This window comes from Tursiops truncatus, chromosome 3, assembly GCF_011762595.2.
Source record: "Tursiops truncatus isolate mTurTru1 chromosome 3, mTurTru1.mat.Y, whole genome shotgun sequence".
NCBI classification, from domain to species: Eukaryota; Metazoa; Chordata; class Mammalia; order Artiodactyla; family Delphinidae; genus Tursiops; species Tursiops truncatus.
In genome coordinates this window covers 169,545,611-169,570,028 of record NC_047036.1, presented here as the reverse complement: position 1 = coordinate 169,570,028, position 24,418 = coordinate 169,545,611, and the positions used below count along the sequence as shown (strand labels likewise).

The following is a 24,418-nucleotide window of genomic DNA, read 5'->3' as shown; positions in this document are numbered from 1 at the left end:
GGTGGCGCAGTGGTTGAGAATCCGCCTGCCGATGCAGGCGACGCGGGTTCGTGCCCCGGTCCGGGAAGATCCCACATGCCGCGGAGCGGCTTGGCCCGTGAGCCATGGCCGCTGAGCCTGCACATCCGGAGCCTGTGTTCCGCAACGGGAGGGGCCACAACAGTGAGAGGCCCGTGTACCGCCAAAAAAAAAAAAAAAAAAGGGCAACAGGCAAATTTACATCATTTGAAAAACTAGTACTGAAACAAAACTGGTACTGAGATACACACATGTTCACAACAGCACAATTCACAATAGACAAAAGGCAGAAACAATCCGAATGTCCATCATTTGATGAATGCATAAAATACGATTTAGGGCAGGGCCTTGGTATACAGTAGGTGCTCAATATTTGATGGATAAATGAGTGAATTGGAACAGGTCTCCTCTGGTAGACCTGGGGATTAGACTGCTGACAAGAGTCCAGGTGGGAGAAATGAAGCGGTTATTGCCAGTCAACCAGGGAGGAGTTGAGTTTCAGAGCCTGAACTGGGTAACTCAGGTGAGGGTTCCCAGGTGCAGGTGAGATGCGCCCGCAGGACTCGAATCGACCCGCAGAGGGCGCTTTAGGGGGACAAGCTAATAGAACGCAAATTGAATGCAAATGAGCCGCAGCCGAGCCGTGTGGGGCGTTTTTTTTAATCAGGCGCGCCTTGGACAGCCCAGGTGCCGCAGGGGCCTGGGGCTGAAGATGGTGCTTCTGCCGCCGCAGAGGCCCGGGCGGCGGCGGCGGCAAGACACCCGGAAGCCGCAGGCAGGGCAGCCTGCGCCCCCCATCACTCCCTCCGCAGCCGCCTGTCCCAGGCCAGGGGTCCGTGACCCACCTCGGTCCCGCGGGAGCAGGCGCTTCTGATCAGGCGCACTTCGGGCAGCCGCTCCCGGGGTCCCTTGCGGCGTCGTCCCGGGGGCCTCCGGGGACCTCGGAGCAAGATGGCGGCGGCGGCGGGGTCCGTGAGCTGCGGGCGGCGGCGACCGCGGCGCCAGTGAGGGGGCCCGGGGGCCCGGGCGGCTCCGGGCCGGGGCCCCGCCGCGGGACGGACCATGCTACGCTCCACCGGCTTCTTCCGGACCATCGACTGCCCCTATTGGGCCGGGGCGCCTGGGGGACCCTGCCGGCGGCCCTACTGCCACTTCCGGCACCGCGGGGCCCGGGGTCCGGGCGCACCTGGCGAAGGCGGAGCGGCGCCCCCCGCAGCAGGTAATGTCTACGCGCCCGCCCCGGGCTCCGTTCCCTGGCGCGGGCCTGGACCCCAGCGCCCGGGTTTCCATGGTTTCCTGTTCCCCGCTCAGCCCTTTCCCTGCATGGTCGCGGGCTTCGTCCCCCCAAGCCGGGACCACCCACCCCGGGGCCCAGTGCCAGTCGCGGGACCTCTGTAAGCCACCGTTTCCATGAGTGTAAAACGTAAACAATGGGAGGACCTGCTCTCCTAGAGGTGTCGCGAGGGTGGAGCGCGCGGGGATCGGGAAATGAGCGCGGCCGACACTGGTCTGCAGGCCCGGGACTCCTGCCCGGGGAACCGTTCCCGCCGCCTCCCCGGCCCGGGGTGTTGGTTGCAGCCGTTGTTTATTTCCGCGCTTCCTCTCGCGCCGCGCCTCTGCTCGTGGCCGCTCCTGTTTACTACAGCGGAGTCGAGAGGGTCTTGTTTAGCGGCCGCCGACTGTGTGTCGAGCCTGGTGTGTCATGCCAGGGTTAGGGAGTGAGTCAAACCCGGTTGACTGTGTGTTGTGTGTGTTTTGGGGTCGGGGACCGCCTTCCGAGAGAACGCTCAGAGACTGCGCATCCCATCAGCGTGGTGATTATCAATGTCATGGCAGAGTTCGGTGAGAGCTGTCAGGGGGCAGGCAGTGCTTCTCGTAGGAAGTGTGGGCCTTGAGCCGAGACGTGAAGAACGGGGGCAAAAAGAGGGACATCACAAGGAAAGGCCCGCCGGGAGGATCGAGTGTGGTGTCATTCTTTCCGAGGGGAATTCAGGCTCCCGCTGTGGCCCCTGTCCTCCGGGACTGGCTCCCCCTTTCCATCAGGGCCCAGATTTCCCCCATAAGGCACTGGTCCTTGTCTCAGAGTCTTCTTACTTGAAGAGAGGGGCGTCATTGCTAGGATGAAACCATAGGGCTGTTTTCCCAGTTTGCCAGAAAAAAAAAAAGGTAGAATTTTTTTCAAATTTCCACTGTAAATTTGCTCAGACCGCTGGCCCCTGTAGCCCAGTGTTTGCTACAAGGTCGGGCTCCACACCTGCGCTGGGCTCCAGCCTGCGTCTCAGGAACCTTCCCTCGAGGAGGGAAGACAGACGTGCACGCAGGTGCCTGAGCTTCAGGTCTGGGAGAGGGGAAGGGGGTGAGTGGGAGGCCTCTCGGTGGTCACCCTGTCACAGGGCAGTTTCTCACTCCATCTGTTGAGTTATTGGCGTGGTGTGTGGCGTTCTGTAAAGAGCCCCTGGTGTCTGGGTTCCTCACTGTCAGGACAGACCGGGCGGGCCGGCTCCCTGAGACCCCGGGACTGACTCTTCTGCAGGCCCACAGGTGGCCTTCCAGCCGTCTGCGCTCTGGGGCGCTGACTTCTCTTCCCGTGCATTTCTCTCGTGCCAAGTCAGTCTCTTGATTGCTTCCTACACCACAAATGGCCATTTTCCCAAAGGATCGTTTTTGAGAATCCATTCGGTTGATGTAGCCCTGTCTGCTTCACTTTCCCGCAGGAAAAAGTGCAGCTGCCTACCCCTCACCCCAGTGTGTCTGCATTTTCCTTTTGCAGGTGAGAATAAGCAGCCCTCTTCCCATCACAGAGGGTGGGGCCTGGGGGGCGTGCTCTGGTTACCTTCTGGTCGAGGGCTACCTTGCCCTGCAGAGAGGCAGGGGCAGATCCCAGCCTGGCCTCTTTCTCGCTGCGGGGCCTCTCTGACACTCTCTTTTCTTCTCTGTGGCGTGCTCGTGGGCCAGGGGGAGTGTGTGCCTAGACCTCCCCCACCCCTTCAGCTCCCGTTGCTCCAGATTTTGACAAACCCACTTCCCATCGGGCTTGGAGAGACTGCAAAAATCCAGGCTTTGGGGGTCCACTTTTGACCAGATAGGCACGGCCCAAGCACAGGTGCTTTGGCAAGGGTGGGCTGCGCAAGGATGCTGAGGTGCTGGGTGATGGCCACCTGCAGGCAGGATGTGGGGGTCCCTGTGTAGCCCAGCACCTCTGGCCTTGGGTTGATGGCCTCCTGAGGGCTGGGTGGGCATCCCGTTCTTCCCGGCCCTCAAATCTGCCCTCCTGTGCTCCAGGGTCCCCACCTTGGCACTCAGCTGGGGGATGCCCAGTTACCGCCACGCACCCTCAGTCGTGCTCTTTAACCAGTGGTAGGGACGATTGTCCCCATTTTAGGGACAAGGAGACAGGCCCAGAGAGGGGAAGCCACGCACCTGTGTACACATGGCTGGTAAGTGGGGGACACGGGGTTGATCTGGACTGTCAGGCCCTTGCCCCTCACCACCGACGGCCGATTCCTGCTGCCTGACACATGTGGGACCTGGGCACCTCGGTACCCGTTACATGTGGGCTCAGTGCTGTGCCCTGAGGCTGGGAGGTAACAGTGAGAGCTGGGAAAGACGGTATAGCAGGGCCTGAGCACTGAAACCTTCCAAGGATGGGCCGGAAGGAGGCTGGAAGGCGGGGGTGGCCCCAGCTGGGTGGCAGTGGCAGCTCCCTGGGCAACCCGCTCCCCGGGGTCTCAGATTTAGGCCTCGGCAGCGGCCCCTTGTGGTCTGGAATCCTGAGAGCAAGCCCTGCTTCTCCAGGGAAGGTCGCAGCCAGGAGTCAGGCAGGGAAGGGAGGGTGCAGCCAGAGAAACGAGTGCTTCCAGCACAGGGTGGGTTTTGTTTGATTTTCTCCGCGAGCTGACTTGGAACAGGAGGGGGCAGCAGCCCCTGCAGTATCACTGCCCCGGGCCGCTGGCCACGCTGCCCCTTAGCTGCCTCCCCCGTGGGCTGGGTGCCAGCAGCTTTCCCACTGCCCTGATGACAGTGCTTTCCTTGGTTTGACACTTTCTCTTCCAGAGTGAACTGCCGTGAGCACTTCCCTCCCTCCCCTTCCTGGGAGAGAACTCATACTGAGAAAACCTCAGCAGAGAGCAGAATCGCCTTTGTGTCTGGAGGCCCAGCCAGGGTACTTGAGGACCTGGGAGGGATTTTCCTAGCTGGTTGTCAGGTGTGGTCTTTGGTCAGGCCAGCCATGGCCTCTCACTTCATCGGGGGGTCGGGGGGAGCTATGAAGAATAGCAGAAACTGGGGACATGGGGGGTTATCCTCTGGGCCAGTCCTGGGCACTTTGAGGTGTGGAGCAGCCTCCCTGGTCACAGCCCCTCGATGCCAGCAGCCCCCCCAGTCACAACGTGCACAGATGTCAGATGTCCCCAGACGTGGCCCAGTGTCCCCTGGGGGGGTGGGATCACCCTGGGTGAGACCCCCTGGTCATAGGCTGCTTCTTGCTGAGGCCACTTTTTTTAATTTAAAGTCTCCTCCCTGCCTCTCCCAGGGAACTGTGTGCCCAGGTGCAGCTCCAGCCCCAGGGAGCCCGGGCCACCAGGCTCAGAGGACAGAAGCTGTGGCCTCCCAGAGGAGGGGCCTTCACTGCCATCCCGTGGGTGGTTCTCTTGTTCTATTGTTCTTGACTTTTTTGTAAAGAGAGAGTAGAGGAGAGGTACTGATGGATTTTCAGGGCAGAGTTCGTCTCTTACACCAGGATGAGAAGAATCTAGGTTGTATTTGTGGTTCAGCCCCACCCAGATGCAGCCCTTGTCTTCGGGGGCAGTGTCCCAGCCAGCGGCAGCCTGGACACGTTGTCTCTCCATTCAGAGCGCTTTTTTTTCTGGACTTGGAGAACGTTCATTTTAAAACCACTGGAGAATGCCGCAAAGTCAAAGGAAAGATGTTTCATATGTTGTCGCAAGTCCTGCATCTGCCGGCTTGTTGTGCGTCCTCCCAGCCTCAGAAACAAAAGGCTCTGTGTCTCTTTTCTGTACTCGTGACCCTGCCTCACTGGTGAAGTTGCATTCTTTTGTGGAGGCTCCAGAGACTCCAGTGAGGTGAGAGGCCGTCCCCAGGCCTGCGGCCCCTCTTCAAGCACTTGGGGAACTTTAAAAACCTGCCTTCTTGCCCAGATCCAGGCTTGGGACACTTGAATAAGGGTACATCTGCCCTTAAAGCTGTTTTTGGTATTTTAGGAGTCTTTGCTTCGTGTCAGTAAAGCAGTGTCTCTCACCGTGGACAGTCCTGATCCCCTGGGGGACACAGGGCGATACAGGGACATCTGCGGTTGTCATGACTTGGGGGTGCTCCTGGCAACAAGGGGGCGAGGGCCAGGGATGCTGCTCAGTGCCCGCGGGTGCCCAGGATGGCCCCCTTCCCCTACACACAGACTTTTCCAGCCCCAAACGTCAGTGGTGCCAGGTGACATGGAGCAGCCTGATCAGTGTCCCAGCACCTGGCCCCTTTCGTATTTGAGAATAGGACAGGAGGGCTGGCCACGCCTGCAGGGAGCCAAGAACCCCGAGAATCGTCGCCGCCCCAGCTCCTCCGGCTCTGGAGGTGAGGCAGGGCGGCCCAGGCGCCCAGGTTGGGGTGGACAGGGACAGCACCCTGCTGGGAGAGCTCAGAGGACCACGTGGGTGCCCGAGTGTACCCCCCACCCCCAGAGCATCCTCCAGAGAAGAGGTACAGGCGCCACGGCTGGCTTTCAGCCCTGCAGGTGGAGTAGGGCCTCAGATGAAGACCTTTTGGCTCCACCTTCCGTTGTGCGAAGAGCCTGGCGTCAGTTACTTCTGCAAAACGGGGTCGCGACGCAGACCCTCTACACACAGTGCGCCTCTCTCGTCTCAGCTGTGCTTCGCAATGCTCCTGCTTTGCCGTCCTCCTCCACTCCCATTCTGCCCTCAGAATCCCCCACACAGGATCATTTCCAGTGACGAGCGAGTGCTGGGTGCATAGGAATTTGGTTTATTATTATTTAAGCTGTCCAAGTGCGGAAGGTAGACTTCTGCTGGTCTGATCTGACTCAAAGCAAAACCTGGAACGCTAAAGAGGAAAAGTGCGGAAGGAGGATCACGGGAGCTGGGAGGTGGTCAGGGCAGATCCGGCCGGAGCCCCACAGGGTTGTCTCCTGGTCCCCTGTCCTCCTTGGTGGTGGCAGGTCCTCAGGCTCCTGCGGTAGCCAATCTGCCCTTTGAAGAAGCAGGCACATGTGCCAGCGGTTTTAGGGCACTGGGTCCGTGGCTTCCTCTGAGCACTGAGGCTTTCTGTAAAGGGCCATGTGGAGCACCCTGCCCCCGAGGGCTGCGCGGGTGGCAGGCAGTGTCGAAAGCCCAGGAATGTTGCTGGGGGAACTGCCCTCCTGCCTGCTGCTGTAGTTGCTGGGGGGAGCAGGACGGGTGGCTGATGGACCTGGGTGCTCTGGGGGCTGGGACTTGGCCATCTCACAAGCTGTGGCCTCAGCCTGGGCATGCACGTGGGCACGGCACAGCTTCTGTGTCGTCCGTAAAATCAGGAGCTGGCTCTGGGGCCTTCCAGGGGCTCTTCTGGGTCTGTCTGAATTCAGTACTTATCTGGGGACCAGGCTGTGGGGACTCTGCAAGGGAAGGAGGGATGTCCAGCAGCACAGATAACGGCCCAGAGTCCGGGAGAGCGAGCCGTTGGCACCTGAGGTTGCAGGGAGTCGGGCGAGTATCCCCAAGCAAGCAGTTACCGAGCTGGGCTTTGAAGGATGAATAGAAGTTTGCCTAGTGGCTGGAAGTGGAATGTCCTCCATTCTTTATGCCTTTGAGGCCTCTGCCACTTGGGTAGCTTCCTGGGGCAGGGCTGGTCTAGTTGCTCTTCTTCGACTCATCCTTGTGTCCTGCTTACCTCTCGTGTGGCGGGATGGTGTCTGTCTTCTCCTGGCCCCCCTGCCCACCCCCTTGTGTTGTGACCGTCCCCTGGGTTGGAGGAGTCCCCACTGATGTCTAATCAGAGCACAAGTGGGCGGGGGGTAGGGGTGGGACCACTGTGTGCTTCTTGTCTTTGGAGGTGCAGTGGGGAGGAGGGGTGGGGTGATGGGGAGTCTTTCGGGGCCCAGAAAGGATCGCGCGGCGCTGGGTCTTCTGGTCTGGGGGCGGGGAGCCAGGGTTTGGGGTTAGGCAGATCCCTCACCCGCTGCCCTAGACCCAGCCTCCTCTCTCCTCTGTGAGGGGGGCTGACGCGAGCAGGGCGAACGTAGAGATTAAAGGGGAAGGCCTCGGAGCCGGCTGGGTGGGGGTCACGTGCCTCCCAGTGGGGTCTTCACGCTCATGTGTCTGCTCATTTTCGCTTGTTAATTTTACGTGCAGCTAGAGCTTGTGGGCCGGGCGTCTGCGCAGTTATGGAAGGGTGCGGAGTGTTTTCTGGAATGGAAGGGCGTGGTGGGAGCAGAGAGGAGCAGGGGGAAGGCTTGGAGGGGTTGGAGGTGGCCACCACCCCGTGTTGTCCTTCGACCCGCCGTGGGCTCTGCGTGATCCGTTCCCTGAGCGCTGTGGCCCCGAGTGTTTGCTTTTCCCGGCGTGGAGGTGGGGCAGCTGGCCTGGGCCCCGCTGTGCCGGATGCTGCTCAGAGCTGGTGATCAGAGCCGGTCGGGACTGGGTCACTGGGAGAGTGTCCAGCAGCACCAGAGCCGGGAGTGGGAGCTGGTGCACACAGAACTGGGCACAGGGACGGCTGAAGAAGGCTCGGCCCCATGAGCTGGCCGGGAGCCTTCCCAAGGGGCGTCCTTCAAGCGGTGGCCCACCTGGGCAGGCCCTTGGCCTTGTGGGTGTCCCTCTAGTGGCAGTAGCCAACCCCTTCCTTGCCCTGGGCCGGGGGCAGGAACTTCTGAGAGTGTAACCCCAGCAGCCAGGCCTTCAAGGTGCTTTTCCAGTCATCCCGAGGTTCGCCCCCTTTCCGAAAAACAGCCCAATTAATCTTGTTTACCAAAGGCATGCTTCCCTGGTGCAAGCCCCGAAGGAGCTCCCATTGGCTCCCAGCCAGGTTAACTCCCCAGTAATGGGGAGGTGCTTCTGAGGTGCTCCCACGGCCATTCCTGACCTCTCGAGGGTCACCTGTCGAGTCGCTTGTAAAACATTTTCTTGGGGAGCTTCTCCAGTTCCTACTGGTCCCTGAGGCGGGGTACGGCGGGGGCGCTAGGTAGCATCACAGATATCTTCTCCATTTGCCCGCCTCCCCCCACGAGCCTCCAGTAGCCTTGGCAGGGGCTTGGGGCTGCAGCTCCAGGGACCAAGCTCTGGGCCCCATGCACTAGCTTCTGAGCTACAGGGGGCTGCTGCCGAGCCCCTGGCAGCTGTGTCCTTGATGCGGCTAGACCTGTCTGGAGCTCCTCGGGTTGGTGATTTGGCCTTATGGTACCTTGGGGACACTGAGGCCCTGGAGGGGAGGGTGTTGGCCTAGACCGGCTCACGCCCACCTTGGGCTGTTTCTTTTGCTTTTTGGTGTAGCCTGATGGGGTGTGAGGAGGCAGCCTCCCCTGGGACTGAAAACACCCCCACGCTGACAGAGCTCCTGGAAGCTCAGATCTAAGGGGCTGGGGGCTGGGTCCCAGGGCACCTCCTTCCTCTCCTTGCTTCCAAAGCACAGACTTGTTTGTGGGTGGATCCCTTTCAAAATGCAAAGTGCAGGGGTTTGAACTCTGCCCTTACTTGGGAAGGGCTAGAGGCACTCCTGGGTGATTTGCCTGTTGTCTGTGGCCCTTTGTGACCTGTTCCAGAGCAGGTCAGAGGTGGGGAAGGACCCCCATCCATTTGATCCTCACCCTGCCCTGCCCACCTCTCCTGGGGGAGGGCATTCCCACCAGCTGGGCCCTTGCTCCTGTCCCCCACCTAGGGGAGCCGGCTGGGGTGGGAGCCATCTTGGCCTCAGGAGGGAGGTTGGGAGTGAGGTGGGTTGGGCTGGAGGCCCCCTGAGACCGGCAAGACCCGACCCACCCCTCACTTGAGATGCCCTGTAAGTGCCCCCTGGCTTGTGTCCTGGGCCCTCCACTCCGAGGGGACGGCCTGCGGGGGCGCTGGCTCTTCTGTTCCTCCGGGCGGTGGTGGGCTAGGGGTGGGTCTGCTTTAGTGCCTTCGGACCCGTTGAGGGTTAGGGTGGGCTGGGAAGAGGGCCCTGGATCTCGCTGTTGGGGTTTCTAGCCTTTCCTCTCTGTGGTGCCTTCACCTTGAACCTTGTGGGGGGGCAGAGGGCCCAGTGGCTGTGTGTCCTGACCTGTCCCCCACTCCGCCCTTCACCCTGGCATCCTCAGCTGGGAGGTGGGGGCATGAAGTGACTGCTCCCCGGCACCCCAGTCCCGCTGCCCCCTGCGGCCTCTGCAGCTTGGTTTTACCTCCCCATCTATAACCCGCATCCTGGGTGTGTCCTCGGTGTTCTGAAGCACAGATGTACGCGCGCGTGTCCTTTCTCCTTTCTAAGCATTGTTTGAAAAATAGGTTCCAAGGTACAAGCCAGACAACAGGCCTGCAGTGGGCCCCGCCCCACCTTGGGCCCCCAGGCGGCCCAGGCCCAGCCACTGGCCCCGGCAGTGCCGGGTTCTCTGGTGCTTCATCGGTGATGCGTGCGTTTCCCGGGGCTTCTGCAGCAAGACCCCACTCACCGGTGCCTTAAAACAACACAGGGTTTTTCCTCTGGTGGTTCTGGAGCTCAGAGGTCCAAAGTGGGTCTCCCTGGGCTACAGTCCAGGTGTGGGCATGGCTTATCCCATCTGGAGGTTCTGGGAGAATTGGCTGTTACTTTGCTAACCAGAAAGCACCAAATCGATCCACTTTTCTGCCAGAGGTTTTACAGATTATGTCTGGCAGACGCTCTAACAATGAACCGTCTCTACGTTCTGGAATATTTGAACACGTTATCCTTTCTCAGAACGTTGGGCTTTATTTGCTTACATCTTACTGAGAATTTCCGCACCTCTGTCCTGAGTCTCCCGTGAGCTTCGTGTCAACGTGGGTGGTATTGGGGTTGGACTGGTCTCGTGGAATACACCCTGGAGCCAGGTAGCCCGCCAGCCGCTCCGCCACCCCTGTTCAGCTTGATACAAACCTAAGTGTGTGCTGTGCCCGCCTTGCCGTCCGCCCCACTTCGTGCTTCCCCAACATTGCCCATTGCCGGAACGTCTTTCACGCCGTGGCGCTGTTCCCTGGACATCGTCGTGCCTCGCTTCCCCCGTGAGATGTGCTGTGCTGTCCTTCGTCCACCCCACCCGCTGCCCCTTCCCAGTGGACGCTTCGGGGCTTTCTGTGTCCTCACTGGTACACACGCAGCCGGTGGAGTTCTCTGTGGGCGAGAGTGCGTGTGGGGGACAGAGCCCTAAAGGCGCTGTCACCAGGCAGGGCCGTGTGCATCCGCCTGTCCACCCGCTGCTGTGGGTGGGCTGTGTCGGCCCCGCCTCCCGCTCCCTCTCGCACCCCTGTCGCCCCCCAGTCAGGCGTCTGTGCGCTCTGCGCTTTCTGCCCTGGCTCGGTGTCCGGCCTCCCCGGCTGCAGGGAGCAGCGTGGTGTGTCTTCAGTGTGGGCTGGGCCCTGGGGAGAAGCCACCCTCTCGCCCAGCTCCCCAGGCCTCACCATCCCCTGTCCCAGGCAGTGAAGTCCCCGGGATCTTGTGGCCTCCTCTGGGGCCTGGGCTCTGTGCCCTCACCCTACCTGGCAGCCTCTTCGGGGCAGGACCTGCAGGGAGGGGCCCTCTGGAAACCCTGACTTGCTGCTGGAGCCTTGGTGGGGGTCGGCCGGAGGTCTGGCCCCCGGTAGGTTCTGGAGGCTGGTACTCTGCTCTTCCTTGCTGGCACCTGGGGTCGAGGCCCGGGACGAGGCAGTGACCGATCACTGGCTCGTCTGGCCTGCTGCTATAGCCACCTGCTCATTGCTGTTTTCTCCCTCTCCGTTTCAGGGCTCGGTTATGACCCGTACAACCCCGAGCTGCCCAAGCCCCCTGCCCAGAGGGAGAATGGCGCCCTGGGCAGAGGTGCCGAGCCCCGCTCAGACATCCTGGAGCTGGAGCTGGTCAACCAGGCCATCGAGGCCGTGCGCTCTGAGGTGGAGCTGGAGCAGAGGCGCTACCGGGAGCTCCTGGAGACGGCCCGGGAGCATGGCTCGGCCGAGGCCCCCGCCCTGGCGCCCCACGGCCCCACTGCCGGCCTGGATGGGGACACCTTCTCTCTATCCTTCGAATACAACCCCGGCGGCCGTGGCCTGTTAAGCCCCGATGCCAGCTACCAGCCCACGCCTCTGGCCAGCCCCACCGAGCCTGGCACCAAGTACTCGCTGGCCTCTGTGGACCGGGGTCAGGGCCATGGTGGAGGGGCTGGTGGCACCCTGGAGTACGTCCCCAAGGCCGTGGGCCAGCCCCGGCGGTATGGCCGCCCCATCTCCAGCGGCAAGTACGTGGTGGACAACTCCAAGCCATCTACAGACCTGGAATACGACCCCCTGTCCAACTTCTCCGCCCGCCTGCTCAGCAGGGCCAGCACCAAGGACGACAGGGCCCCCAAGCGGCCCCGGGGCTCCCGCGGCAGTGAGCCCTACACACCTGCACCCAAGAAGCCCTGTGACCCCTTCGGCGGCTGCGACGCCAGGTTCTCAGACTCTGACGATGATACCGCTGCTGCTCCGGGTGACAGGCTCGCCACCGCCAGCCCCCCGAGAGCCCGAGTGGGCCCTGAGAGCAAGGCCCTGGGGAAGCCGGGCTCTAGGGAGGGCCCAGAGCCTGAGGAGGGCAGCCTTCGGGAGACCAAGGAGATGGCCGTGCAGTACGACGTGGGGGACCTCGGTCAGCCTGCCAAGGGCCCAGGCGGGCTGCCTCCTGCCAAGCCCAGTTCCCCGGGCAGGGCCTCGCAGGAGCGCAGCAGCCCCAAGGAGGGGAGACCCAAGAAGAAGAAAAGCGGGGGGCCGCCGGCCGCCGGCCGCAAGGATGGTGTCGGGAAGACAGGCAGGGGTCAGGATGGAGAGCATGGGAGGCCAGCCGAGAAGCCCTGTGTGGACAGGAGGGGCCCGCGGGCCGGCAGCCCCCGGCACAGGGCGGAGCGGCCCCAAGGGACCAAGAAGAAGCCATCTTCAGCCACTCCGGTGGCCAGCTCAGGGAAAGGCCGGCCCGAGGGGCCGGGACCGCGGCCCAGCCCCGCACAAGGGGCTGCCCACCAGCTGCCAGACAGGATGGGCAGGAAGACCCCGTCAGGGAAGCTGGCACAGCGGAAGGCCCGCTCGCTGGATGAGGGTGCCCCCCGGGGTGCCCCCAAGCTGCCGAGGCGGGCCCTGAGCCACGCCGAGCTCTTCGGGGATGAGAGCGAGGACGAGGACCCGGGGCCCGAGGCGCCCACCCCGCGGCCGCCCACCCTCCCCAGCCTCAGCTCCAGCTCCGATTCCGACTCGGACTCCAGCCTGGGCCCCTGTGGCGCGCAGGGGCCGCCCAAACGCCTCAAGGCCTCCCCACCCCCGTCGGCCAGGCGGTCCTCCCCTCCCCGCCCCTCCTCCTCCTCCTCAGGGGCGGGCTCCGACGTGGACTACTCGGCCCTGGAGAAGGAGGTCGACTTTGACTCCGACCCCATGGAGGAGTGCCTGCGCATTTTCAACGAGTCCACCGCTGTCAAGACGGAGGACAAGGGCCGCCTGGCCCGGCAGGTGAGGGCGGGCTGGGCTCGGGCAGCCAGGCTCCTTCCTGGCTTCCCCCGTGACTGGAGTCCCAGCGCCTGGTGGAGACGGCTCGCTCAGCGTCGGCCTCTCAACTCGTTCAGAATTCAGGACCCCTCGCTGGCTGCCTGCTGCCCCCCTGCACCCCGTCCAGAAAGAGGACGCTGGCTTATGGCCCACCCAGCGGGGTTCCCACGGCAGCCTTCTGAGAGCATCCCGGCCAAGGGGTATCAGGCACTACCATCCCGCCTTCCCCAGCCCTCTCTCCCCACTGAAGCGTTGCTTCTCCCCTGCTTCTCTTGCCTCTCCCCTCCTCCCTCCTTCCCCGGCTTCCCCCCCCCCCCGCAACCCGTCCCTGACCCCCCCAAACTCAGCCAGCCTCCACCTTTCTGGTCTCCTGCTGCAGTGTCCCCACCTCGCCACCAGAGGGAGCTTGCTCTAAACAAAGCAGGCTGAGCCAGTCAGTCCCTGCAGAGAACCTGCGGCTTCTGAGGGATCCCAGGGTGGGACCCTGGCCCCGCCCCTTACTGCCTCCACCCTGTTCTTGGCCCTTTGCTTTTCTGATTTCTTCCCCTTCATTCCCACGATTCTGAGCTTGTCCCTGTGCTGGCTGGGTGGGAGGGGAGCAAGAGGCAGGCGTGAGCGTGGGCTGGGCCAAGTCTGCAGAACTCACCATCCGCAGGGCCTGGGAGGGGGGCCCGGGGTTCAGGCAGCAACTGGGGGCCTTGGCTCCGGGGCGCCAAGTCTGTTTGCTCACCTGGGAGGTGGGGCAGATGCCCCAAATCGCATCTCTAGACGCGGCAGCCCTCCCTCAGCACGGTACTGTCTTCCACCCACTACTCGGGCCTGGGAGTCAGGCGTGCTGCGGGCCAGGGTGAGAAGAGCCGCAGCATCGGTGTGTGTGTGGGGGGCCTTGCTGAGGGCCGGATGTGTGTCTCAGCCCCCCAAGGAGGAGAAGACCGAGGAACAGGGGCACTCGGGGCTGACCACTCTGTTTCCTGGGCAGAAGAGGAGGATCTCTCACCTCTCCAAGCAAGGCAAGGAGGTAAGGGAGGGCCCGCTTCTGGGTCCTGGGTAGAGGCTGGCAGGGGGGAGATGGGCCTCGCTCTCCCTTGCCCATGGGTGCCTCTGGCAGCCGTGGATCCAGCACTGCCTGTGTCCTGCAGAAAAATGCCAGGGACCCACGTCCAGTCATCAAGTTGCGCTTAGTGCGCAGAGTGGGGCACAGAACAGGGACAGCGAGATGAGGGGCAGCCCTCCAGCAGGGTCGCACTGCCCCATCCCAGTCCCAGTTCAGAGGTACGCTGTGTGATCTTGGGCAAGTGGCGTGACCTCTCTGAGCCTAGGTTTCCTCCCTTGTGGTCCAGAGACAGGATCAATTGTCAGTCACTATGGCGCTGCTCAGTTAGTTAGCACAGGGAAGGCTGGAGCAGAAGACAGGGCTCCTGGCTGAAGAACTGCAGGTGATCCAATCACCAGACCCCTGCCCCACCCGGATGGGGATTTTGGAAGTACAGTTCAGAGAAGATTGGATCAAGCAGGATCTAATCTAGGTGCTGGGGGTTCCCACCCACTCTGTGTCTATATAAGGGCTGAGAGCACAGTCTGGGCACTTAGAAGCCAGGACAGCAGGGCTGGGAAGGGACCTGGGAGAGTGAAGCATCATGGTGAATTTGAGAGCCGAAGCACCAAGCTGGTTCCCTCCCGGGTATCTGCAGACTTGGGGGGAAGCTAGTTGGTGCCTTCCAGGGTATCAGCAAACTCAGAAGACCAGCTGGTTCCCTCCGGGACCCCTGCACACTCAGGAGGAGGAGAGCTGGTTCCCTCCGGGACCCCTGCACACTCAGGAGGAGGAGAGCTGGTTCCCTCCGGGGCCCCTGCACACTCAGGAGGAGGAGAGCTGGTTCCCTCCGGTGCCCCTGCACACTCAGGAGGAGGAGAGCTGGTTCCCTCCGGGGCCCCTGCACACTCAGGAGGAGGAGAGCTGGTTCCCTCCGGGACCCCTGCACACTCAGGAGGAGGAGAGCTGGTTCCCTCCGGGGCCCCTGCACACTCAGCAGGAGGAGAGCTGGTTCCCTCCGGGACCCTTGCACACTCAGGAGGAGGAGAGCTGGTTCCCTCCGGGGCCCCTGCACACTCAGCAGGAGGAGAGCTGGTTCCCTCCGGGACCCCTGCACATTCAGGAGGAGGCTTCTGAGGTGGCCTGCTCCATCCCAGCCCTGGAGCACCTGCCGCCCGCCCCACAGTACTACCTCTCTCCTGACACCCCTCGAGGCCTGCTCTGGGTACCTCTGATGTGCAGTCTGGACTTGAAATTTGTCACCCAGGCGGAACCCACAAGCAGAGGCCCAGCGCCTCCTACCCGTCCCCCGACTGCCCAGGAGGTGTGCTACCGCCGGGCCCAGCAGGCACAGAGGGAGTCAGCCAGCCGGCTCCAGGCTGCCCAGCCGCTGGCCGAGAAGCAGTCCTCCATGCACATCTCAGCCCCCGGAGAGAAGAGGAGGATTGCCCACGTCCCCAACCCCCTCCTGGCTGCAGGTGGGTCCCAGGGTTGTGGTCTCGGGAGTGCTTCTTGTCCAGCAGGAGGACCCCAAGGCCGGGCTCCTTTTATGCCAGTAGTGGTGGCCTTGAGCAGGGTCTGGCTGCATCTCGGTGATTATATGTCAAACGGGGATAAAAGTCTCCCAGCTGTGTGGGAGGCTGAGGCAGGCCTGTTGTGGCGCCCGGCAGCTCTGGGCCTCTGTGGGCTTTGGTGTTAGCAGTGGGGCGGGCCGTAGGGAGTCTGAGGGGTGTCTTCCTCTCTTCCCTGTCTGTCCACCAGCCCCAGAGGTCTGCCTGTGACTCCGCTCTGCCCCTGCTGCCTGCTCTGTTGGGGGCTCCCACCCAGGTGTGGCTTGCACCTGGTAAGGTGTTAATGGGGGGGGTGGTCCTGGAGGCCTTCACCCTTGAGTCAAGCCAGCTGATCTGGGGTGGGAGTTAGGGGCTGGTTTTCCTCCCCCTCCCACCCTGAGGGCCACTTTCCCCCCACTTGGGCTTGTCTGAAAGCTGGGTTGCCCTTCAGCAGTCCGATGCGTGAGGTGCTCAGTGGTGTGTCTGGGGCTGAGGACGTGGGACAGGAGCCGGGGCTCTGCAGCCACCTGGAGGCTCGTTCAGATGCAGTCGTTTGCCCCCTTGGACCAGGGGGACCCTTACTGTCTGAACAGCTGCCTGGGATGTCCTTCCTGCTAGTTCCAAGACCCCTTTGAGGAGTCAGCCCCGAGGAGACGGCTCCACACGCTGGTCCTGCGGATACAGACTTCCGCAGGCCTCCTTGGTTTCCCTGGGTGCTAGAGCCTCCTTCAGGAGAAGCTGGCCAGATCCCCATCCTTCCCCCGCCCCAGGATGCTGGAGGGAGCGCTTACAGCCAGGCGGCTTGTCAGCCAGGGGCTCTATCTCCGGCATGGGTTTTAGCAGTTGTTTGGCCCTGGGGATGTGAACAGAGATCGACCTGAGTTGTGGACCTGAGACGCACACTGTCAAAAGCCTGCACCTGCTCTCAGGTTGTCTGGTCATCACCGATGGCTTGGGACAGTCCTGCCACCGTTGTCACTGCACGCGCTGTGGTGGGGTGGCGGCTCTCCTGAGCCCCAGGGGGACTCACCTGTCATCCGATGCCTCATGCTCCAGATGACCGTAAAAGCGTTCCTTCCTCCATCACTGAAAAGTGTGCATTCTTAGAGCCGAGGCCGGTCGGCAGCTGGCCGCCTTTGTGGCCCGAGAGGCTGGGCCTGGTGTGGGCCCCGCCGCTCTGTATCTGTGCCTCGGTCTCCTTGCTGCTCCTGTCCTTCCTCGGGGCTGAGCCGTCCCGCCACCCCACCCACCCTCCGAGCCCTTAGAAACAGCCCTGCTGGTGGTCACAGGAGACTGTCTGGTTTGTGACCTCATCAAAGAGAGAGACAGAACAGAGGTCGCTGGGGGCAGGCTGGCCGGTCACAGTGAGCAGGCCCTCTGCCCAGGAGCCAGGGCCTTTCGTCCCTCACACTTGAGTGCCTCGGGGTCGGGGCCGCAGCATGTGGCAGAGGCTCCCCTCACCCCCCCGCCACTTGCAGGGCCACCCCAGTGGCGACCTTGCCTGAGCTGGCCTCCGAAGCCCCGTTTTCGTCGCGTCCCCTCTCGACGGACTTGCCCGAAAGCTGATAGAGCCTAATGGCGTTCCACAGCCCACAGGCCAGACCCCGGCCCTTCTGCCTGTGCCCCAAGACGCACGTCCTGCTGGCACTGAACGGCCGCAGCTGCCTGGTGCTCTGCAGCTCAGTGATGGGCGTGCTCTCCTCCCGTACTCACGTCCCCCGTCCCCCTCCAGCCCCTACAGGTGCCAAGAGGACCCTCTCGGCCGGCAGCAGCCAGCCCCCCAATGGCCCTGAGCCGGGCAGCCAGCCCCTGAAGACGCGTACGTTGTCGGGCATGGCGTCCAAGACTACCGCCACCGTGGCCCCCAAGCGTGTGGCGCACAGTCCATCCTTACAGGTGAGCCCTCTGCTTAGCTTACCTCTCCCTGCTCCCCTGTTGTTTCCATTTAACCCGTAGCCTTACTCCTTCGAGCAGTTTCAGTTTGCAGACCCTGAGTGGGGTGCCGACGGGAGCGTGCCACGCTCTGCTGGTCTCTGTTCCCCTAGAGTTTAAAGAAGCCCGTTATCCCAAAAGAGTTCGGGGGCAAAGTTCCCACTGTCATCCGCCAGCGCTATCTCAACCTGTTCATTGAAGAGTGCCTCAAGTTTTGCTCTTCTAACCAGGAAGCCATAGAGAAGGTGTGTGGGGCGGGGCTGGTGGGAGGCGGGGCTGGGCTGGGCTGAGCCGAGTGTCCTCCTGCAGGCGCTCAACGAGGAGAAGGTGGCCTACGACCGGAGCCCCAGCAAGAACATCTACCTGAACGTGGCCGTGAACACCCTCAAGAAGCTGCGCGGCCTGGGCCCTGGCACCGGGCCTGGTCTCAACAGTAAGTCGCCTCCGGAGGACCGGGGCCCAGCCCTCCCCGGGCCACCGGCAGGTTGTCAGACAAAGGCTCTGCGCGCCAGCCACCCGGTTGCCAGGCTCCTGTCAGGATGGCGCTGGGCCCATGCCCTCAGAACAGCCTCCTCTCGCTGTTAACCGCCCTCCTCAGCGAGCCGAGGGCCGCCACTAATGGGGGCCTCTTCAAAGCGCAAAGCAGGGGGGCATTTCCTGAGCCCTCTCGAAGGATGCATTAGCGCCTGTCTGCTCCGCCTGCTCTCCGGTTCGGCCCGCTTCCCTGGCAGGCAGCTGCGCACAGCGCCCGAGGTGGCCATCAGAGCCTGTGTAGAGTCCTTTCCCTTCCTTCTCCAAGGGGTGAAGACCCCCGGGGGGTCCAGGGGCGGTGGAAGGGCTGCCGGGCAGCCTGCTGCTCCCCAAAGAGTGCACATCACAGGAGGTCAGGCCGTCCCCTTCTGGAGGAGGGTGGAGGAGCACTTGTGAGGGCTGAGGTCTGAACCTCGTTTACCCTCCCCTCCCCTTCCAGAACCCAGCGGCCGGAGGGTGGTGTCCCATGAAGTGGTGCTGGGGGGCAAGTTGGCTGCCAAGACCAGCTTTTCGCTCAGCCGTCCCAGCAGCCCCCGCGTGGAGGATCTGAAAGGTGAGCTTGGCTCTCCAGGTGCGGCCCCTGGAGGCTCTCCCACCCTCCCCGGCCACTGGGTCCAGCCTCAGCCCGGCTGGGGGCTGACCCCCTCTCCCCTGTCCCCAGGGGCCGCCCTGTACAGCCGCCTCAAGGAGTACCTGCTCACCGAGGCCCAGCTCAAGGAGAACGGCTACCCCTTCCCGCACCCCGAGAAGCCAGGGGGCGCCGTCATCTTCACGGCCGAGGAGAAGAAGCCCAAGGACTGTGAGTACCTCCTGCGCCACCGCCCTTGGGGCGGAGGGGCCATCTGGGGACAGGGAGCGCCAGGCCCAGGCTGGCCTGACGCATCGCCCTTCCTCCTGCCTCGTCCCCACTCGCAGCCGCCTGCAGGGTCTGCTGCCGCTGCGGCGCCGAGTACCTCGTGTCCTCCTCCGGCCGCTGCGTGCGCGACGAGGAGTGTTACTACCACTGGGGGCGGCTCCGCCGGAACCGAGGTGAGACCCCCGCTGGGCCGGGCTGGCGCCAGCTCTGACCATTTGTAACTTTTTTCTGTTGGTTGTTCTTCATGGGAAAAGTAACACAAAGGTCTTCCTGTGACAGTGTTCCCGGGTAGATAAAAGGAAGGCCTCCCACCCCATGAGGCCCCCACGCATCCTTTCCACGACTGTCCCCATGGAACGACGTGGGCGGTTCTGCCCCAGTGGGAACAAAGCGTTCGTCCTGTCCTGCGGCTGCTTGTTTCATTTTGTCGCCGGTGTGGCCAAATTCCCTCTCCTGGGAACACACGGGGTGGAGCTGCCGGCTGGCCGCCCGCAGACACGTCTCTGGGTGGGCAGGCCTCCCTGGGGGCCGCGCCAGGCGTGTCCTCACTACCAAATGCGAAGGGCTTGCGCTAAGCCTGCGCAGGGCGGTGGGTCTGCGAGCTGTCCTGGCCCCTCACTGCCTGGTCGGGCCTGGCGCCCTTCCAGGGAGGGGCACTGGGAAGCCCCTGCCCCGCGCAGGCAAACCAGCTGGCATTTGTAGTTCCCTGCGGGAGGCTTGGGCCCAGGGCATCAAGGAGGTCTGCTGACCGCGTCTCCCTTGCAGTGGCAGGGGGCTGGGAGACTCAGTACACATGCTGCTCGGCCGCCATCGGCTCCGCCGGCTGTCAGGTCGCCAAGGTAGGTGTCCTGGGCCCTTCCTCGTCCTGGGAAGCCCCTCCCCGATTCTGGCCAGAGCCCTGACCTCTGAGCTGCCCTTTTCCCATCCTTGATCTACCTGCCTGGTCTGGGGGCTTTGGGAAGAGGTGGACAGTCTGAAAGCCACCAGCACAGCACAGGCCCCTGAGCCCGGCCTTGCCCTTCCGAGCCTGCCGCCCTGACCTTCCTTTCCTCCCACCCTCAGCAACACGTGCAGGACGGCCGGAAGGAAAACCTCGAAGGGTTTGTGAAGACCTTTGAGAAAGAACTTTCAGGAGATGCACACCCAGGAGTCTACGCCCTCGACTGTGAAATGGTGAGGCGGCCCGGCTGCCCAGCGGGGCTGACCCAGTCTCTCTACCCAGAGCCTCGGGCCAGCGCAGGTGCCGGGATAAGTGCATGAACGGCAGCCGGGCCCACCTGCCCGCTGAGCACCCGTCACAGCCTTGCCTGCGCCCGAGGGCCTGGCACACAAGGTCCACCTTGGCTCTCGGAGGCTGTGTGGGCCTCATGAGCACAGCTCTGGCTTTGGGAGGGTGCCTGGGCTCACGCCCCCTCCGACCCGCAGAGAAGCCCCGGAAGGCCTCTGGCCTGGTTTCCGTATCTGAGAGTGGGAGCTGAGCCTCCGCCCGCAGGGTTCAGGGACAGGGTGGCCTAGGCGGGAGTGCTGGTGTGCAGGGCGGGGAGGGCCACCGGGTGCTCCATCTGAGGCCTGTCCTCTGGCCCCGCAGTCTTACACCACGTATGGCCTGGAGCTGACGCGCGTCACGGTGGTGGACACAGAGCTCCAGGTTGTGTACGACACCTTCGTCAGGCCGGACAATGAGATCGTCGACTATAACACTAGGTGTGCCCCTCCCACCCTGACCCCCGACCCCTTGACCAAGGAGCTGGGAGCCCTGGCAGGACCCCCATTCCCCACCACGGCCCAGCCTTCCTGCCCGCAGCCCAGCCCCGGGTTGGGGTCCCCGTGCCCTCCCCAGCTCCCTAAGGCCTCCATCCTTCCACCCCAGGTTTTCAGGGGTGACTGAGGCCGACCTCACGGACACGAGCATCTCGCTGCGGGACGTCCAGGCCGTCTTGCTGAGCATGTTCAGTTCAGACACCATCCTCATCGGCCACAGCCTGGAGAGCGACCTGCTGGCCTTGAAGGTACCCGCCTGCCTCGTCTTCGGCTCTCTGAGGGTCCTCAGAGGGTGGGTGGGGCCGTCTGGGGCCCGCTGCCCTCAGCCCAGGGCGGAAGCTGTAGGGTCGGGGAACAGGCATTCGGCGTCCCCCTCCCCCCTTTGCCACCCCAGCCCTCCTGTGGTCTGTGACTGCCCACCCGCCCGCCCGCAGGTCATCCATAGCACCGTGGTGGACACGTCCGTGTTATTCCCGCATCGCCTGGGCCTCCCCTACAAGCGCTCCCTGCGGAATCTCATGGCCGACTACCTCAGACAGATCATCCAGGACAATGGTGAGTGCCGGGCCGTGGGGCCGCGGGGGCCACGGGAGCCGTGGGCTCCCTGCCCTGACGCATTTGTCTGCCCTGCAGTGGACGGGCACAGCTCCAGTGAGGACGCCAGCGCCTGCATGCACCTGGTGATCTGGAAGATCCGCGAAGACGCCAAGACCAAGCGGTGACCGCCGCCTGCCCGCCCGCCCACCCGCCCGCCTCTCCTGCCGCCCCGGCCCGTTCTCTACCCCAGGCCTCTTCCAAAACAGTGCAATAAATCTTGAGATCTAACCCTGTCCACGTCGCCAAGACACAGAAAACCGAGAGAACGGGACAAGGCGGAGGCCACGAGAGCCCAACGCCGAGACTGACCCCGGAGCCCCGAGCCCCCGCCGCACCCCGTCGCCCATCCCTGCCTCTCTGCCCCAGACCTCTGTCCTCTGGAGACTGCTGCTGACTCGACGGGCGAGGCCAGGGCCCTCCCGCCCGGCACCTCCAGCGGGCCCTGCTCGTGCCCCAGGCAGCAAGACCACCTGCCCCTGCTCCTTCTCGTGGGTGGGGGGGCGGCTGGGCAGGCTTGTCGAGGGTTTGTTTGTGACAGGAGTTGTCTTTTTATTTTGTATTGTTATTTTTATTATTTGTAATTTAAACCTGATAACTTGCACAGTTGTCTTCCCCCACCTGGAGGAGCAAGGCCCTGGTGCTGCCTTCCCTCCCGGGGGACGGGGGTAGGGCTGGGAGTGGAGCACCGGCACCCCGGCAGCTGCCAGGACCTGGGAGTTCTGGGAACCAAGCCAGCCCCTCCATCAGCCCCCAGGGCCTTGCCTTCTGGACACCCCAGGGCCCATCAGCCTCTGGACACTTGTCTTCCCGCCAGAGCCCCGCCCTCCTCGGGGGGCTGTCTGTAAAGGCCCGCAGTGCCCCAGTTCCTGCATCCCCTCTCCCCCACCCCCAGGCAGGGGCAGAATAAACGTTTGTATGGATTTTAGAGCTCATGGCGTCTGGAGGTGTTCTTGGTGCCAGGTGTGGCTCTACACACACAGTGGAGGTCACCATCACCCGTAACAGGGGGAATCAGGAATGGGACCTTGCTGTCCCTCACAAAAAACAGCCCAGTGCTCGGGTTGCCCCCAGGACCAGTGTCCAGAGCAGACCAGGGCCCCATGCTTCCAGCCCCTCGGCGTTCCGTGACAGTGGGGCTAGCGGCCAGGCCCTGGGACTGGAGTTGCCTTGCCCACTCATGAGGTGGGGCCTGCGTACGGGGCTGGGAGTGGGGAGACCCCGGCCACCGCTGCATGTTCCCTGTCTGAGCAGCTAACTTGGGAAGGGAAGGGCAGCCACTGGGTAAAGCAAAAAGTGAAGCCCAAAGAGCCTCATGGGTCGGGAAGATGCTGGGGGGCCCCCGGTCCCTGTGCAGGAGCACAAAGGTGCTGGAAGGAGGGCTGCCTGGAGGAGGCCCCCTTGCCACTCCACTTCCGCAGAAGTTCCTCTGGCTTTTGCTAAAGGCCAAGAGGGCAGGCTCCCATCTGAGGACACAGCAGCCGGGGCTGCAGAGTTCCCAGGGGGCGTCGACTGAAAAATACAAGACCTGAAAGCTGTGAGTTATGTTTTATTCCAGGAACTTACTGAGGACTGTAGCCCAAGACATTGCCTCTCATATAGCTCTGAGGAACTGTTCCTCGGAGTTTTTGCTGAAAAAAACCCCATAGAGTCAAACATCAAAAGGTTCCTGCTACTCACAAAAAGCTGACATCTCTAGTTAATGATTGCAGTGCTTTTCTGTGTATGGGAAGATGCTAGATGCTGTCTGGGCTCACTGAAATCATTCCTTGGATATGCACTTCAGCTATCCAGGGCCAGTATCTGGTTCTTCTCCATCCTGAATCCCCTCACGGCGCACCACTGTGGGGAAGGGGGGTGGCGCTGCAGTGGCAGAAGGCTTGATGGTGAGCAACATTCTCTGTCCACAGGGGCCCTGAGGGGAGGGTTCTTGGTGAAGTCAGGCCTCTGCCAGCATCGTGTCCCTCCGGGGCTGTGACCAGTTGACTTTCCCCCACCCTCTGTGAACAAGGAGTGTTCTTCTAAAGAAAGGATGCAGGCAGCATCCCAGGACCCCCGTTTCTGTGTGGTCTGTCCCCCTCCCCAGAGCATGAGTGCCCCAGGGAGGCCTTGGGCAGTTGGCGGAGGAGCTCCCGGGTGTGGGGGGGGGGGGTTGGGGGGGGTGCAAGCTTTCAGCTTGCCAAAACTGCTGCCTCTTGGAGGCCAAAGAGCCTTTGCAAACTCGCTGCTTGGGAAACTCCTCTCCCTCTGTCACCGTCCCAGGGGGGAGAACCGATCCCGACCCCCTCCTCACAGGCGCCCACCGGGTGAGGTGTCTCCTAAAGGCTGTTAGAGCAGTTTGTCCAAGACACTCCCCGCAGTGTCTTTCTCTGTAACTGCTGGGTAGGGCTGGATGAACGTTTCTCCAGTGAATGAAGGAAAGGAGAGGTTTACCTGGCATCCCCCAGAGGCCGCTGGGTGTGCAGGTCTTCCCAAGAAATGGGAGTGGGAGGCTGCTGCTCTGATGGGGACGGTCAGCTCCTGGGTGCTGTCACCATCCCCATCATTCATTCCTTCACCCAACATCAGCTCAGAGGGGATGCCCGTGCCCCAGGCAGGGCACAGTCAGACAGGCACCCTCGGTCTGTTGGGTGGCGGCTGGGCCAGAGGGAGAGAGCAACCCCGAGGCTGGGGAGAAAGGGTGGTGGAGGTGTCCAGTACCTTCCTACTTTATGCGCTTCAGAGGGTTCCTAAAAGAATATGAAAAACAGAGCTTAATCACCTCCCCTGAACCCCCAAGTTTGACCCTCCTAGGAGGACCCTACCTTCAGTAGCGCCTCCCACACACCCTCCCCGCCCTGGCTCAAGTCCCCCATCTCCGGCCTGGACGCTGCCCCAGCCTCATCGCTGTCTCCCACCCCTGTTACCACCTCCAGGAAGGCCCCCGGAGTCCCGGCCGCGTGCTGGGTAGACACACACCGGGCTAGAACCCTGTGGGCTTCTTCCTGGCGGGATGATCTCTGGTTCTAACAGCCTCCCCCAGCCTGAAGTCCAACACTGTACCTGCGCGTACGACATGCTCGCTGAACTGGAACGCGCACACAGCTCAGACTCACGGTCCGCACACCTGCGATTACCTCTCCGTCCTTTCTCCGCCCCTAGCCTCTCCCCCGCACACACACCCGGCCCCGCCCAGCTTCAGCCGGGTCCAGCCCACCCCCGCCAGCGACTGGCTCCTTAATTCCCAGGCCCAGATTAAGACTCCATCCCGCCCCAGCTCCTCGAGGTCACGCTCGGTCCCGCCTTAGGCCCCGCCCCTTTTGGCCCTGTTAGGCAAGGCCTAGCTCGGCCCCACCTCTGTCCCGCCCCGCCTTCTGTCTTGGCCCCACCCCTGGGGTCCCGCCCCGCCCCCTCTACCCCGGCCCCACCTTCCACCCTGGCCCCGCCCTCGGCCCCCTGCATTCTGCCCGGCCCC

At 62.9% G+C, this 24,418-nt stretch overlaps 1 protein-coding gene and 1 long non-coding RNA gene across 5 annotated transcripts; one reads left to right on the top strand and one right to left on the bottom strand.

Moving 5' to 3' along the window:
- The first annotated feature begins 696 nt into the window (after positions 1-696).
- Positions 697-21,899, top strand: REXO1 (RNA exonuclease 1 homolog). 3 transcript variants are annotated; one of them, XM_033854797.2, is made up of 16 exons: positions 709-1,237; positions 10,945-12,671; positions 13,621-13,725; positions 15,008-15,218; positions 17,023-17,186; positions 17,336-17,467; positions 17,532-17,655; positions 18,193-18,306; positions 18,415-18,552; positions 18,669-18,782; positions 19,375-19,448; positions 19,672-19,782; positions 20,198-20,313; positions 20,480-20,618; positions 20,805-20,925; positions 21,004-21,899. In XM_033854797.2, the coding sequence occupies exons 1-16, from the start codon at positions 1,081-1,083 to the stop codon at positions 21,090-21,092; spliced, it is 3,636 nt and encodes a 1,211-aa protein (XP_033710688.1). In that variant the 5' UTR covers positions 709-1,080; the 3' UTR covers positions 21,093-21,899. The 3 variants fall into 3 exon arrangements, with proteins under 3 accessions (XP_033710690.1, XP_033710689.1, XP_033710688.1); XM_033854798.2 differs by lacking the exon at positions 17,336-17,467 and having other exon boundaries at positions 707-1,237; XM_033854799.2 differs by lacking the exons at positions 19,375-19,448; positions 19,672-19,782; positions 20,198-20,313; ... (1 more) ...; positions 20,805-20,925; positions 21,004-21,899 and adding an exon at positions 18,889-19,368 and having other exon boundaries at positions 697-1,237.
- A 598-nt stretch (positions 21,900-22,497) lies between these two features.
- LOC141278411 (uncharacterized) lies at positions 22,498-24,273 on the bottom strand. Of its 2 annotated transcripts, XR_012331162.1 has the most exons (3): positions 23,923-24,273; positions 23,398-23,693; positions 22,498-22,879 (listed from the first exon to the last, which is right to left on the bottom strand). It is a non-coding gene; the product is annotated as an uncharacterized lncRNA (long non-coding RNA). The 2 variants fall into 2 exon arrangements; XR_012331161.1 differs by having other exon boundaries at positions 23,398-24,273.
- Between the last annotated feature and the right edge of the window lie 145 nt (positions 24,274-24,418).

Bases quoted from the DNA above. Each gene is read 5' to 3' on its own strand.
- REXO1 (XM_033854797.2), top strand. From the start codon at position 1,081: ATGCTACGCTCCACCGGCTTCTTCCGGACCATCGACTGCCCCTATTGG. The intron at 13,726-15,007 runs GTAAGGGAGGGC...TTTGTCACCCAG, and splicing joins TCTCCAAGCAAGGCAAGGAG to GCGGAACCCACAAGCAGAGG. The intron at 20,314-20,479 runs GTGTGCCCCTCC...CTTCCACCCCAG, and splicing joins ATCGTCGACTATAACACTAG to GTTTTCAGGGGTGACTGAGG.